Source organism: Thermobia domestica, chromosome 5, assembly GCF_964235325.1.
Source record: "Thermobia domestica chromosome 5, izTheDome1.hap1.1, whole genome shotgun sequence".
Taxonomy (NCBI): Eukaryota; Metazoa; Arthropoda; class Insecta; order Zygentoma; family Lepismatidae; genus Thermobia; species Thermobia domestica.
In genome coordinates, this window is record NC_137458.1 from 16335857 (window position 1) to 16353109 (window position 17253).

At 35.9% G+C, this 17253-nt stretch overlaps 1 protein-coding gene across 1 annotated transcript in view; it reads left to right on the forward strand.

The window, feature by feature from the left end:
• The first annotated feature begins 7035 nt into the window (after positions 1–7035).
• Positions 7036–17253, forward strand: part of bark (C-type lectin domain-containing protein bark beetle) — a 185706-nt gene continuing 175488 nt past the window's right edge. Inside the window, exon 1 of the mRNA XM_081758239.1 lies at positions 7036–7734. Within this exon, the coding sequence (XP_081614365.1) occupies positions 7459–7734 (276 nt within the window). The 5' untranslated portion in view covers positions 7036–7458. The remainder of the gene's footprint in view (positions 7735–17253) is intronic.

Here is a 17253-nt window from a genome sequence, read left to right on the forward strand (position 1 = left end):
CCTTTTTCCGAAAAAAAAAAATGGAAATGAAATTTTTGTTTTATATACCACTCCCACGGTTATGCCGTGCACGATAAAGGAGACGGTGATAATGAGAAATGAATGAAATGGTGTAATGAAGAAAGTAGAAGGAAACAGGAGAATCCCGAGAAAACCCACACACACTGTGTTTGTCCACCACAAAGTTCACTTGGCGCGAACTGGGATCGAACCAAGAACCCCAAGCACCAGAGGTCCGGCATGTAGGAGTCACGACACATATAAATTCGTTGAAATTTTGAATTCGATTCACAAGGCTACAATTATATATATATATATATATATATATATATATATATATATATATATATATATATATATATATATATATATATATATATATATATATATATGTGTGTGTGTGTGTGTGTGTGTGTGTGTGTGTGTATGCTTAGCATTTTAAAACTCATTTTAGCTATATTTGGAGCACTGAAGCTAAATATGAAATCAGTTTTTCTCTATCTGCTCTACGTTTTTACTAGATCAGTGTCTTTTTAACGTGAAGTTCTACCCGAATTGTGCAGTTCTAAAAGGATTGGTATCTATTTTTATTTCCTCTATTGTCAGTTTCCCATCCAGTTAGTTCACTATTTACTAGCCACTATTTACTCAGACCATTTTCATGAAAATTTAGAAGACACCAATGAGGAACAAGGTAAAATATTTCACAAGGATATTAAAATTATGCAGAGCCGCTACCAACGAAAATGGGATATGCACATGATGACAGGTTACTGCTGGAGTTTACAAAGGGACTCTCGAAATACATTCAAGAATGTCACGGAAAAGAAGCTTCCGAAGTGTTCAGTGACTAGTTGGTTTAATCGATTACATTCTTCTCTATTTTTGTATGTAATAATATGTGTATAATATAATTTTTAAAAAACTCATTGTTTAGTTGTTTTATTTGAACCATGAATTTTACTAAATGTACATTACATAATACAGTGTAACGTATATTTCAATATAAGAAATTTGAGCTCCTATGCAAAAACTAATGCTATATTTGAATGCAGGACATGTAATAAATACGAAATCATATTCAAATATCGTGGCACCAAAACAACTATTTGTGAGTGTTATTTTCATGATCATTTTTTCTCGATTGTCGCTCCAGAAAGTAAAAATATACAGAAATAAAATATAAAAGTATATTGGGCATACAAAAGGTCGATGTTCGACATTAGCATTGATTAAATTTAAAAGTCAATAATACCCATTTTTGTATCCTCTACACTGAGAAAAAAATGTAGGTGGCGCACTTGAGAAGGTAGGGTACATGCGTAATTCCTATAGTTTTTGGACTTACCATACAGCAGACGTATAGCTGAAAACGCATGTTTTATAATACTTTCCGTATAAGTGTTCCATCTATACATGATTTCCGTATAAAACAATATAGGCGGTCAGGATCTCACGTACAAATGGACGTATATAACATATAGCTGAGGAATGTAACGTAAGTATATGTATGTGATATACGGAAAACTGTTAGATGTCAGTCATTCTGCAACGGCATGATGTAACATCCAAGGACAGTGCATATGTAGCATACGGATAACGTATGTTCCGTACTGATTTCTGTAGTAAGCAAGAGGATTCCGCATATTCGTACAATATACCGCTGCCCGGAGAACAGACTTTTCTCAGTGTAGCAACTGAGGAACAGAAATACTTACACAGCAAGGCTATGTTTTGAAAGTAGTCTTCTCTGTTGCTTTTCTTTAAGTTCTCAATCTCATTTTCAGTTGCTAATTCCTAAACATCTTCCGAGATACACGAAGAACATCCCTACTTCAGTCGGAATCACCTTGTTTCGACAATTGTTTTGTATTCTGACTTCGGACTTTTATAAATTCATGTATTTCGCGCCATTGCACTTACTTGAATTACTGTCATTCAATGTGCACCATTCGCTCGCTACATTTTATCTATGATATTGTGAAGCAGAAATGAAAGTTAAAAAATTAAAGCCCAGAATTGTTGTTGGACCCGATGGAAGAACTGCATATATTATAAAAGGCTGTAGACCCCTATAGATGCAGTTACTTATCTTCTATGGATCGCATTAAACCTCTCTTTAAAACACGTGTTTTCCCAAATAAATGGAAGTCATCTATAATTTACCCAATACAAAGATCAATAATAAAAATGAAATAAATAACTACCGGCCCATATAATTTAACTTACTTTTGCAAAGGTATTTGAACAAATCCTATACCGACGAATAATTGACCATATACAACCAGTAATCTCATCATTTCAACATGGCTTTATTCCGCACAAATCAACAACAACAAACCTTGCACTTATCACAGACTTTATAGCAAATTCGTTAAAAGTTAAATTCGCTAAGTAACTATAATTTCTCTCCTCCCTTGATCAAGTTCTTTGCATCATATCTAAGCGATCATAAACAAAATGTTATCTACAAAGAGTTTAAATCAACTGATTTTACTGCATACTCTGGAATTCCACAGGGCTCCAACCAAAGTCCGTTATTGTTTCTTTTATTCACTAACAATCTCTCTGATCATATTAAGTCACAAATTGTTGTTTGCGGATGATTTCAAAATATACGCTAGGATAAAAAATCGTCCATGACTGACTCGATTTACATGACTTACAAAATGTTGCTAATTAGTGTTCCCTTAATAAACTTAGTGCAAACATAAATAAATGTAGCATTTTATCGTTTACTAGAATCAAAACTGACGTAGAGTTTAATTACTCAATAAATCAGATCTTATTAAATAAACTAAACTCAGCCGTTTGTTACGAAACTAACATTTAATAATCATGTGAACGTAGTTAACGAACCTCTAAAGATGTTAATGTTCGTAATTTGAACTGGAAAGGAGTTTAACAATGTATTATTAAACTACACTAACAAAAATGTATTATTCAAATATCCGTATTATGTCTGATCAAAATTGGAATACATTGCTGTGATCTGGAACCCATCGCAACAAGAATACCGACACCAACTGGAAAAGGTCCAATCTAAATTTATCAAATACTTGACGTACAAGACAACTTGAAGTTACCCATCTTACGGAAACTATCTTACGCTAATAGACAACTTCTGTATCCTTATACTTGAAGAAAGGCGAAATGTGGTAGATCTGATTGTTCTGCATAAATTAATTCAAAACGGGTTCAACTGTATGGATCTGATCATGCTCCGACATTTAAAGCTTGTGCTGACAACTCTGGTCTGTTCTATTGAAAAAAAAAAAAGTAAGGACTAACGTATAAATTGAAGTCAGCAATCTGGAGAATGTGCTCTTCATATAACAAAATATTTATCGAACAGAAAGAAATTGATATCTGTAATATGAACTATAATATATTTAAGAAAACCATTGTAAATTTATTTTATAATACACCAATATTATAATTGAGCTTGTGCCTGTTGTGTTGATGACAAATAAATAACTGTTTTCTACATTTCTTCATCTCATACTTTTTAAAAAACGGATTAAAATATTTTTTTTGAGTTTGAGTTAACGTTCCGTTCAGCAGCGAGAGGCTATACGATACGTGGAGCTACTGATTAACGTGGAATCCGAACCACATGAGCTCCGCCGGGAATCAAATAATAAGGCGCTTCTAACAAATATATAAATTGTATTTTTGTATTAATATAGAGCACTATGATGCACTGTGATCTAGAGCGCCAACGAAAATTTAGGAGGGGCATCCCCCTGCTCCACCCCTTGGCTGCGTGCCAGGATGCTGATGAGAACTATTGTTTGTTTTCGAGATATATCCTCCTGAATTTTATCGCCTTTCTCTTTCTAGTTTCAAAATCTGATTGAACTTTCGAGTACATTATATTATTGTTAATAATAATAATAATAATAATAATAATAATAATAATAATAATAATAATAATAATAATAATAATAATAATAATAAACTGCTAAAGACAGTAAAGAGAAGCCTATGATTCCATGTATGGAATATGAGATATGGATAGTAACTTTTCTACATATCATTCTTCATAGGCAACCAACATTTCTTTGCTGCTATACTGGTTGCATATAACTTAGGGAATAAAATAATGAAAGCATGATTGTTTAATGGAGGCGTCAGCAACGAGACAAATATTATCTCCCGTCACGAAAGAACCTCGATAGTGTTATAGATTTTAAACAGGATATGGATAGCCACTGCTAAAGTCATCATTACCCTTGAACATATTATAAATATATTAATGGAGCTTGTGGTTTCTTGATAGGCAACATTGAGTCTATAATTTTCTTGTGATTCTTTCATTTTTCTTGTACTAGTCCCTTCGCCGTTTTAAATTATTACATTTCATTTCAATTAGCTTAGAAGCAGAGGCGTACGCAGGGGTGATTCCTGGTATTCTGAATTCCCTCGCCCGAAATCCCGACTGTTCTGTAAATTTAATCTAAGTTCAGGGATAATTTTACAAATTTGAATATGACTTATTCAAATATTGCATTTGGACACGAGAAATGCTTTGAAACCTCCCGAAAAAAATCTTGCGTACGTTCCTACTTACATGATATAACTGGGCATTGGACTTACGTACGATCTTACATTTTAAATGTTTAATTATTGTATGGACAAATGGAGGCCATGGTGGCTCAGTGGTAGAGCGCTTATTTCTAGTGTGTGGGGTCCCTGGTTCGATACTCACCCAAGTACGTTTGTGATGGACAACATCGTATCTGTGGGGTTTCTTAAGGATTTGATTCCACATTCTCATTCCATCAATTTTTGATCATCATTCAGTTGCCTTAATCATCCGTCTCCCTTAGCCTAAAGGACATAATTATGAGACGTTAAAGTGCAAGATATACGGACAAATAAATTCATATCTGTTATCTACTCTTGAAATGGATTTCCTATTCTTTGTCGTCCTGCCTGTTTTTTTCTCGGGGTACTCTTGTTTCCTCCCACATTCTCATTCCACGAATTCTTCCATTATCATTTATTGGCCTTAATTTGCATATCCCTTAGCCTAAAGGACGTAATCGCGGGACATTAAATTAAAAGATCTCATTTCCTTTTATTTTCTGTTCTTTCTGGCGCATCAATTGGATGAATGTGATTTAAAATTTTACATAAAAAGCTGAATGTTCTCTTTATCCACTATAAATATAAATACAGGTGTGTTAAACCGTTTGACATAAATTTTGGAACATAATACCTACCTCGAACTGGATTTTTAAAAAATGTCATGTTGTTTAAAAATGCATCTTCTAAAAGGGAAAGGGGTGGGGTTTCGAAACGTATGCCAAAAATAGGGAATCTCTGGAGCACCTCAAGTTTGGCAAATGAAATAATTGAACACGTGTCTCTGCACTTTCAAAAGTTCCGCTTCTGAGATAGCGACGATTTCTATAATATTTTCCTCACATTTAAGTCGATTAGGTCTGACCCATTATCACGAGAAAATGGTTGAACCGTTTGAAATGAATTTTTGAAAAATACCACTTTTTGTATACTTTAACTTCCCAAACCTAATCCATTTTGATAGTTTTAAAAATAAAAATGATCCATCAGAGGCAGGGACGTACGCAGGAGGTGGGTCCTAGGGGTCCGGACCCCCCTGAAATTTCTACTTTTGTGTAAATTTTAGCCTAATTTTAGGAATTTTGATATAAAATATCCTCATATTGAGTCTGAACCCCCCCGAAATAAATGCCTGCGTACGCTACTGATCAGAGGGTAGTGCATTCTCATAACGTCAGTCAAGATATGTAATAACAGTTAGAATGCAGGAACGTATGCAGTAGGTTTATCTTGTGGGCCCAGAAGCCCCGAAATCCCGGCTTTTCTATAAATTTAGTATAATTTTCCAGGCTTATTTTATAAGTTTTAATATAATTTATCCTTGTATTGAAGTTGAACCCCTCCTGAAATAAATTTCTGCGTACATGTCTGATGAGACGTATCCAGGAATATACTGTGCATATCGGGCAGAAATTTATGTTTGGAGTGTCCAAAGTTTTGGGAGTAGTAGTCACCATGTCTAGGTAGTAAAAAGTTGGTATTATGCGACAGTCAATAAATAAGTAATTTGAAAGTTCTGCCACCTATATTCCCAGTAAAAATACTAAAACTGAATTGTTTTTATAACAAAAGAAAAGAATATGCCTAAGATGTAGTGTAAGATCAATTTTTTAAGTTACACCAACCATTTTTCTAGAAAAACCACAGTTTTCTTAAAAGAAAGTTTAGGACTGCGGGGGCTCAGTACTACAGCATTCATCTCTGGTGTTCATGGGGTCCTTGGTTCGATCCCAGATCGCGCCAAGTTAACTTTGTGATGGACAAATACCATGTGCGTGGGTTTTCTCGGGATTCCTCCCACTTTCTTCATTCCACCATTTCATTCATTTCTCATTATTGTCGTCTTCTTTAGCCTAGCCGGCATAAGTGTGGGACGTAAATCTTAAAGATTTAATTTCATTTAAGAAAGTTTAGAAATGTCTGTCGATTTACGAAGTTTGGGAAGGGGATCCGCACCGGTGAACCTCCGTGGATATACCTCTGACGTATACCTACCTAATATTTTTATACTCCAGCGATGCTTACCTTAAACTTATGAAACAACAATCATACACAGGGATGGACATGCACTATACATATATATATTTTTTTTAAAACGGCCGAGTGTATACCTATCTAAAATTCTATTATTACATCACTGCCTCAGAGCATTAGTAAGGTCAGTACCCTGCATAATTTTACTTCACTTTCACTATTCTTACTCATACTTTCTTTGAGTGACCTTGACAAAAAAAAATCTTTCATCACCCCCTCTATATTACAAAAGTTTAACGAATGTTACTTTGTATCCAAGATCAGCTGTAACACTTCCAACCTATTCCTCCCGATCCCCAGCAACGTATTGTTCTGGTCCGTGGCGCTACATTCTGTGCTGCTACCTGGCTATCGTTTTTCAAAACTCAGGTGAGAGAGAGTTAAGAAACATACCTGTCGTGACGTCACGAGTCACGTGCTCAACATTTAAACATCCAAAGGCGAAGCGGATCATCGCCCCACCCAGAAGAGACGAGAGCCCCGAGTCCACAGAAGTGGTTGCTTATTTGAGTGTTGTTACTGTTGAGAACAACGCGAGATCTGTGGTGCCGTTTCGTGATACAATAAAAGAAAAGAAACAAAAAATTATTAAAAGGAAAAAAGCTACAACATGGACGTGGACGTGTATTGTGGAGACGTCTATCGTGTATTTACTTAAGATATCGGCGACTGGATCATCTATTTTCTATTATCTATGGAATAACGTAATACAAACCAGGAAATGCTTACTCTCAAGTGCCTTTGAATGTGATACAGTGTTGTTAAGTCTCTTCTTGAAATATTTCCGTCCGTATTAAAAGGCCTTAGCGATTTTTTTTTTTTTTAAAGCGAAGAATGAAATTCGTGATAATGATGAGGACGTGTCCGTTAAACATGCTAATGATGTATTCTGTGGTTGTGTTATCGTTGTTCATAGTGTTTGTGGAAAGTGAAACTCCGCTGGGAGGTTTGGTTACGAACAGAGTGAAAATTGATAAACAAAGAAGCCCTTACATTGTTCATGAAGACATTGTTGTGGACCATTATGGGGAGCTAGTGGTCGAACCAGGTGTGGAATTGCGGTTTATGCCACAAACTGGAATCACAGTGCGAGGGGTACTGACCGCGAAGGTAAGCAAGCGTTTTCTATGCTACCAAAGCGATCAATATAAATGTATTTTCCCTTTTGTCAATATGAGACACTTGTTGCATCTTAAGATTTGCTTAAGCAGCGTATTCTCGAAGCTGTTGTAAGATGATATTGTTTACAAGCACATTTAAGAGGGTAATAACCCGTCTTCCATAACAAGATTAGCGTTGAAGAACAAGGGTTATTAAAGCCTAAAGGAACAGAAGGGCAATTAGGGGAATAGAAATTAGATTTCTGGGCTTTCGGCATCTAAGCCATGTTAGCCCATCACTAGGATTAGGATTAGGAATTAGATTTCTGGGCTTTCGGCATCTATGGCCATGTTAGCCCGTCACTAGGATTAGGATTAGGAATTAGATTTCTGGGCTTTCAGAATCTATGACCATGTTAGCCCATCACTAGGATTAGGATTACGAATTAGATTTCTGGGCTTTCGGCATCTATGGCCATTTTAGCCCGTCACTAGGATTAGAATTAGAAATTAGATTTCTGGTCTTTCGGCATCTATGGCCATGTTAGTCCATCACTACGATTAGGATTAGGAATTAGATTTCTGGGCTTTCGGGCAAAGTTCACTTGGCGCGACCTGCGATCGAACCAAGGACCCGAAGCACCACAGTTGAACGCACTATCACTGAGCCACCACGGGTCGTTATATATCCATTCATTGTCAATGTGAGTTACCAGTATAGGCTATTCACAGTATAATTTTTCACCCCGTATTTTGTAAACCTCCCCGAAGAAATCTGAAATCTCCACTGTTTCTAGCTATTACACACGCCCAAAATTCCAAGTACTCTTCGTAATGATGTATTTAACAATAAAATATGCTGTTTCCATCTAGACAACAATCTCAAGAAGAATTATCTAATTTTGTAATTGCATAGGATGTATATTTTCTAAATTGTCTTAATGTTTCGAGAGTTAAGTTGTAAAGAGACGGGATAGAGACCTGAAACCACTCTTACGAACAGGAAATGTGCTAAACATTCGGTCATTCAGGTAAATAAATAGCATTTTAAGAGGATATAGACCAGATGTTAAGGCCACCATGATTCCTTCCCGCCACAAAATCAATACAAGCACATGTGTTATAGGGGGCACAGTGGCTCAGTGTTAGAGATGTAACCTCTTGGGATTGGTCCCTGGTTTGATCCCAAGTCATATTTGTGGTGAACAACATTGTGCCCGTTTATCCTACATTATTATTCAATTTATTCTTCTTATTCAATTACTTTTATTACCCTTTATTCTATAGGGCATAACCCATGAGGCGTAGCAATTTAAAGATACAGGGTGACCCACAATAAACCGTCCCCTTGTCTGTATCTAATCTTTACTGCTTTATGCTGTCGTGGGTAGGCAATAACAATGCGGCCCTTTCCTACCTAACTGCCGCAACACGCAATCAATAGCAACAATTACTGGTACCGACTGTGCCGACAACAATAAAGAGTTTAATTGGACACATGCAGGCTGGGCGGTTTTACGTGGAGCACCCGCTAATCGACTTTGGTTCAACACTTCAGAGCGAAGCGGATAAACGTCGTTATACCCACTGCATATGATCGTAGGTTGAATACGACTAAAATATATACATTGTGTCTGTCAGTGGGGTGCGCAAGGGGGAGTTTACCGCACGGTAAACATTTACCATATTAAGATATGTACACAGACACCTGCAATGAAACTTGTGGGCTTGAACCCTTCCTCCTTGAGATTCTACGTACGCCACTGGTATCTGTGAGTTTTATCGTAATTCTTTGATGTTACCAGTCGTTTTATCGTTCGCTTGCATTTTATTGTTTCCTTTACCCTTCAGGTTATAACGGAGAGACGATAAACTAAAGAATTTTGTTTTTATTCGCGTATGTAACTTTTTTTTTAATGAAAGAGAAGATAGTAAAAAATTATGCATTAACTAAAAGAAATTGCTATGCGTAATCAATTAACAGTCTTTGAAAGAAAACTTCCCCAACATTTTCCCCTATTTATCTATATCAGTGTTTTAGTATTATTACTATTATTATTTTGTGAATATCTGCATTCCCTCACTAAATAAAGTATGAATCTATGCCTCAATAAAATATTTTCACATTACGGGCAAAAGTTTTGTTGTCATTTGTGACTTATAGTTATTTATATCCACTTCTGAAGTTACGTTTTATCGTACTATCGAGAATGAGTCGTATAAAACAAAGGGTCCTAAGCACGTTGTATGAATGTATCCCACCTCACTGATATTTTCGAATAGTTTTTAGCTTTTTGTTAGTGTTTAGGATGAGAGTTCGATTCCCTGTGGGATCTCAGAAGCATCATTAATTAGATCGAGCAGCGTGAGACGATTGCTTGTACAGTTACTTGAATTAAGGGGTATCGAACTTTAGGCTAGAAAACCACATAAAACAAAGTGTGTTGATCATACATCTTTTCTGGGTCTACTGGGTATAGCATCTTTTTCTGATCTACGTGGGCATAGCTTCAGTAACATGATGAGAATTTGTTCCTTCACACTTGCCTCAAAAATAGGTAAGAGGAAATCGTAGAACTGCAAGCCTTTATATAATTCCAGACTATTTCATTTGATGCGGTTGGAAAGTTGATACTAAATTTATTAAATAAAATTTTCGTGGGTTTTCTCGGGGTACTCCGATTTTCTCCCACATTCTCACCCCATTAATTCTTCCATCATCATTCACTCACCTTAATTATCTGCCTCCCTTAGCCTAAAAAACATAACCGTGGGGCGTTAAACAAAAATATTTCATTTCTTTTCATTTAAAATAAAAAATTTAAAAATGCCATTTTGAATCATCTTGCGAGAAACTCGTAAGTTGGAATATAAAAATGTTTTGCAGTACACATTAAATACGAAACGCATCAACATTTATTAATGATTTAATATTTATTGCAGTCGTGATGTAGTTTTATACTGGAAACAATGAAACGTGGGGAGCGATTCTTGGGGAGAGTTGGTCAGCACCCACGGGGGTTCACCGGGTCTGGACCCCCCAAAAAAACTTTTTTAACTCAAAATACATTTGTACACATTGTCAATAAAACTATGCATGTTTAACAGAGAAATAATTGATGTAGCATGAAAATTTGATCTTACATTTCATCTATACTCTTTTCCTTAGAAAAACAATCTAGTTATATATATATATATATATATATATATATATATATATATATATATATATATATATATATATATATATATATATATATACATATATATATATTCTGAAAATGTAAGTGGAAGTATTTTACTATTACTTATTGTTTTTTTTTTTTTCGGGTGGAGAATAGTACCCGTTCAATACTACAAAAATTTCCCAACAAAAATTTCTGGGTGCATGCCTGGTGTAACCGATCAATGGTTTCAAACTAAAGACCTTTAGATTGAGTAGTGAGAAATGTTGCCATTCATGTGGGATATATATATATATATATATATATATATATATATTAATTTCTCAAGTGGTAGAGCGTTGGCTTCGCATTCGGAAGGTCGCGGGTTCGATTCCTGCTGCTGACCATCCTGATTGGGGTTTTCCAGGGTTTCCCTCAATCCTACCAGGCAAATGCCGGGATGGTACTTACTAAAACAGACCCTGGCCGATACCTTCCCAAATCCTTTCCATTGTTGTTGTTGTTGTTATTGTTAGATATCCAGTATAAAATGGCCTCAGAGCTGTATCTGGTAATTGTTAAATAAATAAAATAAATAAATTTAGGCAGGCTAACGCATCATTAAAACTACAAATTTGTACAAAGGATAACAAAAGTGCTACAGTAGATAACTGATATTCTTATCTTCCAATTAATCAACAAAGTGTTGAAACAATTGATGCAATGGAAAAATTTTTTTCTTTTATCTTCCGCTTCTCAGAAAACAAAAATACATAAACACATATTGATGAAAGTTGTGACGAAATTAAAAACTGTAGCTGAAATTTGTGCTGCTGAAAATTGTCCTCTTTCATCCCAGTGAGTCAGAGAGACATAACGTATTTTAAACAAACTGTTTTGTAATGCCATCATATTTACGAAATAGTTAGCGTGTTTGGAATGGATTCACCTAGAACATATCATTGTCACCGATGTGTGTGTCAGCGTAACTTTACGCTCTATTACTCATACGTTTCATCATCAGGGTTAACAAGGAATTACTTCAATCAAACGGCTTTTAGTTCCTGTACATGTCATCATATTATTTATTAAAACGTATGATTAATAATACCATATTGGTAATATTCTACCTGAAACTAGGAAATGATTTTTTTTTACTTAATTCAGCAGTGACAGATTTAGAAGGTATGAAATGGGGGGAGGGGGCAGCAAGAACCCAGACTATGATAGGTATATCATAACTATACTATAAACTTTCAAAAATATATAAATAATAAGCTTCAATTATTGTTGTCATTCAAAAAACTGGGGGGGGGGAGGCGTAGGCTTCCCGGCCGCAGGCTGGATCCGCTGTAATTCAGTATCCCATGACATGGTTAGATTCTGTAGCCCAGTGTTTCTCCACCAAATTCCTATCACGATCCCCATTTTATCTCATCCTCTTGCCAGCGACCGTCTTATAATTTGTGGATTGTAATAAGCTTGTGTGGGATTTTAAATATAACTATTGTGAAGATTTAACAATATCCATCTATTTCTATAATAGTAGAATCCATTTCTTGTATACAGTGGATACAGTAACTTCCCTAAAAACGAATACTTTAAAACCAAATTTGGTCAGTTTATTCATATTACAAATATCGAATGTGATCCATCATACTGTTTCAAAATGGAGGTCGTTTGAAAATTTTAAAACTTCATAACTGTTAATTTTGGGTCATAAAAAAAAGATTTCTAATTTGGGTTAAAAAGAACTTAGACAGTTGTTAAAAAAAGTTATTGAGTATTTTAAATGACTTGTTAGTGTGCGTCACGAAGATTGAACCGGACATTGCTGCACTAGATGAATAGCTTTCAATTTTAATTGTATTTCAATATGCAGGTTTTGTTGCATTTTTATTATTCTGGTATTTTAATGTGTAGTTCTCATTAGTTTTATATCGTACCTCTTTCATTTAAATTGATTTCTAAACAACTCTGCACCTGCTGAAAATGTTTAGTAGGCCTATTTTTGTCTTTCTTAACAGTATGTATAAAAATTAAAATATGCCTATCAGAACAAAATTCAAAATAATATTTAAAAATATTTTCCGATACCGTATTACCGGTAGTTTCTAATTATATTTATCTCTCCCACTTATCGTCGTGATCCCCGTGATATCTTCTCGCGACCTCCTAATAATTTACGAAACAATTGTATATGAATGGCTCCCTTTCTCACTACGCAATCTAAAGGCCTTTAGTTCGAAACCTGTGATCGGTCACACTGATCGAAGATTTTCTAGTTTTCCTCAGTGTAGTTCACGCAAATGTTGAGAGGGTGCCTTTAGATATAGGTCCCGATCAACTCTCCCCAAAGATCAGTTTCCACGTTTCATTGTTTCCAGTATAAAATTAAATCACTATTATAATAAATTTCTCGGCTCGGTTCGTCTCGAAAAGAAACCTATTTTTCTAAACAAAAAACAAAGCTTCTGGGAGATTCAAGGAGGTCGTAGGAAGATGGGAAATGAGACTCCTAGCCACCCTTTCGCTATGGGCTTGGGTCTACTATAATCTTTCAGATGATAGGACAATCTTCCAGCTTGTATCTGATTATAACATATTTTCATGTGATTTATGCATAATGACGTGGATAGAAAAAGGTACATATACACCAAACCATTTTATTTATTTCTTGAAAAGTCGTGTATGTGTTCAATACAGATTCTAAAAAGCACTTAATTACTGGACCTTCCGTTTACAAGATGCATTTAATTTTTAAAGCAATATTATTCGTTGGTGCGTGAGAAATATTTGGAGGGTCGTCCTTTTTCCCTTGTGACGACCTTGAACTTGTGATGAAACATGGTGGAGCTGCGTATTGTTATTGTTACAGGCTGGAATGCTGGCACTGAAGAGTTAACAAAAGAAAATCGGTGTCTGGAAAGTCTTCCTCCATGTTTTATTACATTTTATGACTGTTCCATAACTCCTTTCTGGAACTGTCAATTTTCAAAGGCATGAATATGTTTTTTTAAAGTGCTTTTTTCCTATCAAGCGTAGCTTACAGGAAAATATTCTTAGGTGGATACTAGATCTGCTTCGACTTTTTATTTTTAGGATCGCTTCAACTTTGTTTCTATTTATTTTCCCAAAACAAACACAAGATTGCTTTAAAAGGTATGGAACTACAATTTCTTTCCATTTTTTTCACTGATTGAAATGCTTATCAAGCACTTCGAAAGAGGAATGCGTAACAAATGTAATCATCTATTGTGTTGCCATGCTTTATGCGAGCTAGCATTAGCGCTTGCGAAAATAACGATTATAAGGAATATTTTTAAGATTGTGGTAGAGTTATTTTATATAATGCAATTAATAATTCGATTTTATTATTATTATTACTGCTATATATCGGTTTAAACTAGTTTTAGCTTAATAGGCTGACAGTTGTCTCAGGCAAGTGCAGGTTATTTGAAGAGTTTTTCTTCTCCAAAGAACTTCTTGACCATCTGACAGGTGTCTACTACGAGGGTCACTACGAAAGTTTTGAGATGTGCAATAACTTACATACTTAAAATCAATTTAACACTTACATTTTCTCAAAGTATTCACCATTACACTGTACACACTTTTGTATCCTCGAAAACCACTTTTGGAAGCAGTGTTGCCAGTCTTTTTCTTCAAGTGTTGTAAGTTTATTTTCGTAAGCCACTACAGCTTCTTCAGGGCTGCAAAATCTCTTCCCACGCATGCGATTTTTGATCCTGGGGAACAGAAAAAATCACACGAGGCCAGGTCAGGGCTATACGGAGGATGAGTCATAAGTTTGACCTCCGTAGATTCTAAAAACTGAATTGTGATATTGACCGTGTGTGCGTACGCGTTGTCATGATGAATCAGAATCCCACGCAATCCAGTTCTTGGACGCCGTTCCCGAAGCTTCTGGAACACTTTTGTTAGGCAAACAGTGGTGTACCACTGAGCAGTAACAGTTCTTTGTACTTCAAGTGGAACAGTTGCAACATGGCCAGATTTGGAGAAGAAAGTTGCGACCATCTTCTTCCCCACACTTCGCGGTTGCTTCACTTTCGTGGGTGGATTTTCGTCTGGAAAGATCCAAACTGTAGACTGGCGTTTATTTTCAGGGTCAAATTGATAGATCCAAGTCTCATCACCACTAACAATGTCAGAGACGCGTCGAGAATTGCCTCCATCAATCTTGCAAGCATTTCTTCACACCATTCCACACACATGCGCTTCTGCTGTTCAGTCAAAGTGTGAGGCACCCAACGAAATGAGGTGGGGCGCTCGCCCCCCCCCCTAGAGGAAATCGTACTTCGGAATACCGAAAAGTCAATGGAATTTTTACAACATCTAGAGTAAAATTTAAAACTATATTTGAAATGTCGCTTATACGTGCCCCCCCTTGGAAACCACAACACGGGCGCCCTTGGATGTAATTAATGTTTTTTGGATGAAACCATTGAAAGGCATTTTCATTAGTGGGAATAAATTGGCGGTTGCTACTAATTTTGTCTTCGGGGTCAGAGGGAAAAGGAAAGGCTTACTCAGAGTCTGATAACTTATCACAGTTGAGCAAGAATATTAAAGTGGAGAATATTGCCAATTCTTTTTTTTTTTTTAATCAAGTAAACAACACTATCTCGTATGATATCTATATCTTGGTCTTTAACTGAAAATTGGGCTGATTATATATATATATATATTAAAGCACAAACCTTAGAAGCCAATCTGAGGGTAGCTTTAGTATTTACTTAAAGATGAATTTAAAAATATAGATATTACGCGAGATACCGCTGTTTACATTGGTTCGAAATGAGTTATCTGTAAAACAAAGAAGAAATACTTCGTATTGAATCACTTCTAATCAGCAGCAAGGTGTGAAAGCCATGCGTCATTCATCAATTACAAACATTTACGTTACTTCAGGATATATAATACTTAAAGAATACTGAAATACCGTGCGGTAACGGAAACTAACTTCCGGTTTGAACACCATCTGTTTACGGAATTAAAAGGACAGGGAACTCTTCTTGCTAAGTTAAAGGCTAATTGATAATACCATATGGCCATTGTTCGTAGTAGCTAATTAGTAAGAAACAATAATCCCTTTTTAGGGTGTTTAAGTGGAAGGGAGTCTGTATGCATTAGAAATTTGAACCATTATAAGGCTTTCCTTCACTAAGCATATGACTTTCTTTTTCTTTTCTTTTTTTATTAGAGGTTTAATGACCAGAGAATAGTTACGCGCCCATAAGGGGGGCAAGGTGGGGCACTCGCCCCTCCTAGAGGAAATTGTACTTTGGAACATCGAAAACCCAATAGAATTTTTACAATAGTTAATAGCAAAATTTGAACCTATATTTGAAATGTCGCGTATACTTGCCCCTCTTTAGAAACCTCAATATGGACGCCCTTGAGTAGAACAAGCGAAGTTTAAAATACAGTCCTTTATTCAAGTTTCGAGTTTCGTGTCCCAGTTCTGAGCAATACATAACACAACATTTACATAAGAAAGTATGTGCAGTGTAATATAGGATTACAGTGGGAATCGACCCAGGAATCGCATAAACAGAAACCAGCAGATATACTATCTACTTGGTTACTCTTAAGCCAGGGATTTATAGATACAAGGTGTTTCAAAACAACAATCGTGATCTATAAATCACAACGTTTGGGAGGTGATTCCTGACACCAAGATAAGACAAAAAATATAGACCAACCTGGGTACACAAATGCTTCCTTTTGGAGTTATAGGTTGCCCCCCCCCAAAAAAAATGAACTTTAAAGATCCATAGCTCCAAAACTATGAGACCTACCGTAGTTGGGTCAGGGACGTCATTTAGGGAGGGCAGGGAGGGGCATTTCCCCCCTGAGTTTGAGATGTATATACATTTTATCAATAGAATAGTAGTAAATCAGTGAAAAACGCGAAATTTTACTTATATAAGCGGTCTTGCCCCCCCCCCAAGCAAAATCTGAAATGACGCTCCTGAGTTGGGTCAAGACTTCACTTAGGAACTGGTATGTGTCCTATTCAAATATTCATGTTTCAAAATCGTGCAGTACTTCGGTAACAATTTTTATAGAGATAGTTGGTGTTGGTGAGTACTTCAAATTATATGCCCATAGCCAAACTCTCTCTGTAAAAATTGTTGTGTGAGTACCGTAGGATTCTGAAACACATATTTTTGGATAGCGCACATATTAGTTCCTAAGTGAAGTCTTGACCCGACTACGTTAGGTCCCATACTTTTGGAGCTATAAGCCTTTAAAGTTCTTTTATTTTTTTAATGTTTTCGGCAGCCTGTAACTCCGAAAGGAAGCACTTGTACACCCACATTGGTCTATTTTTTTTT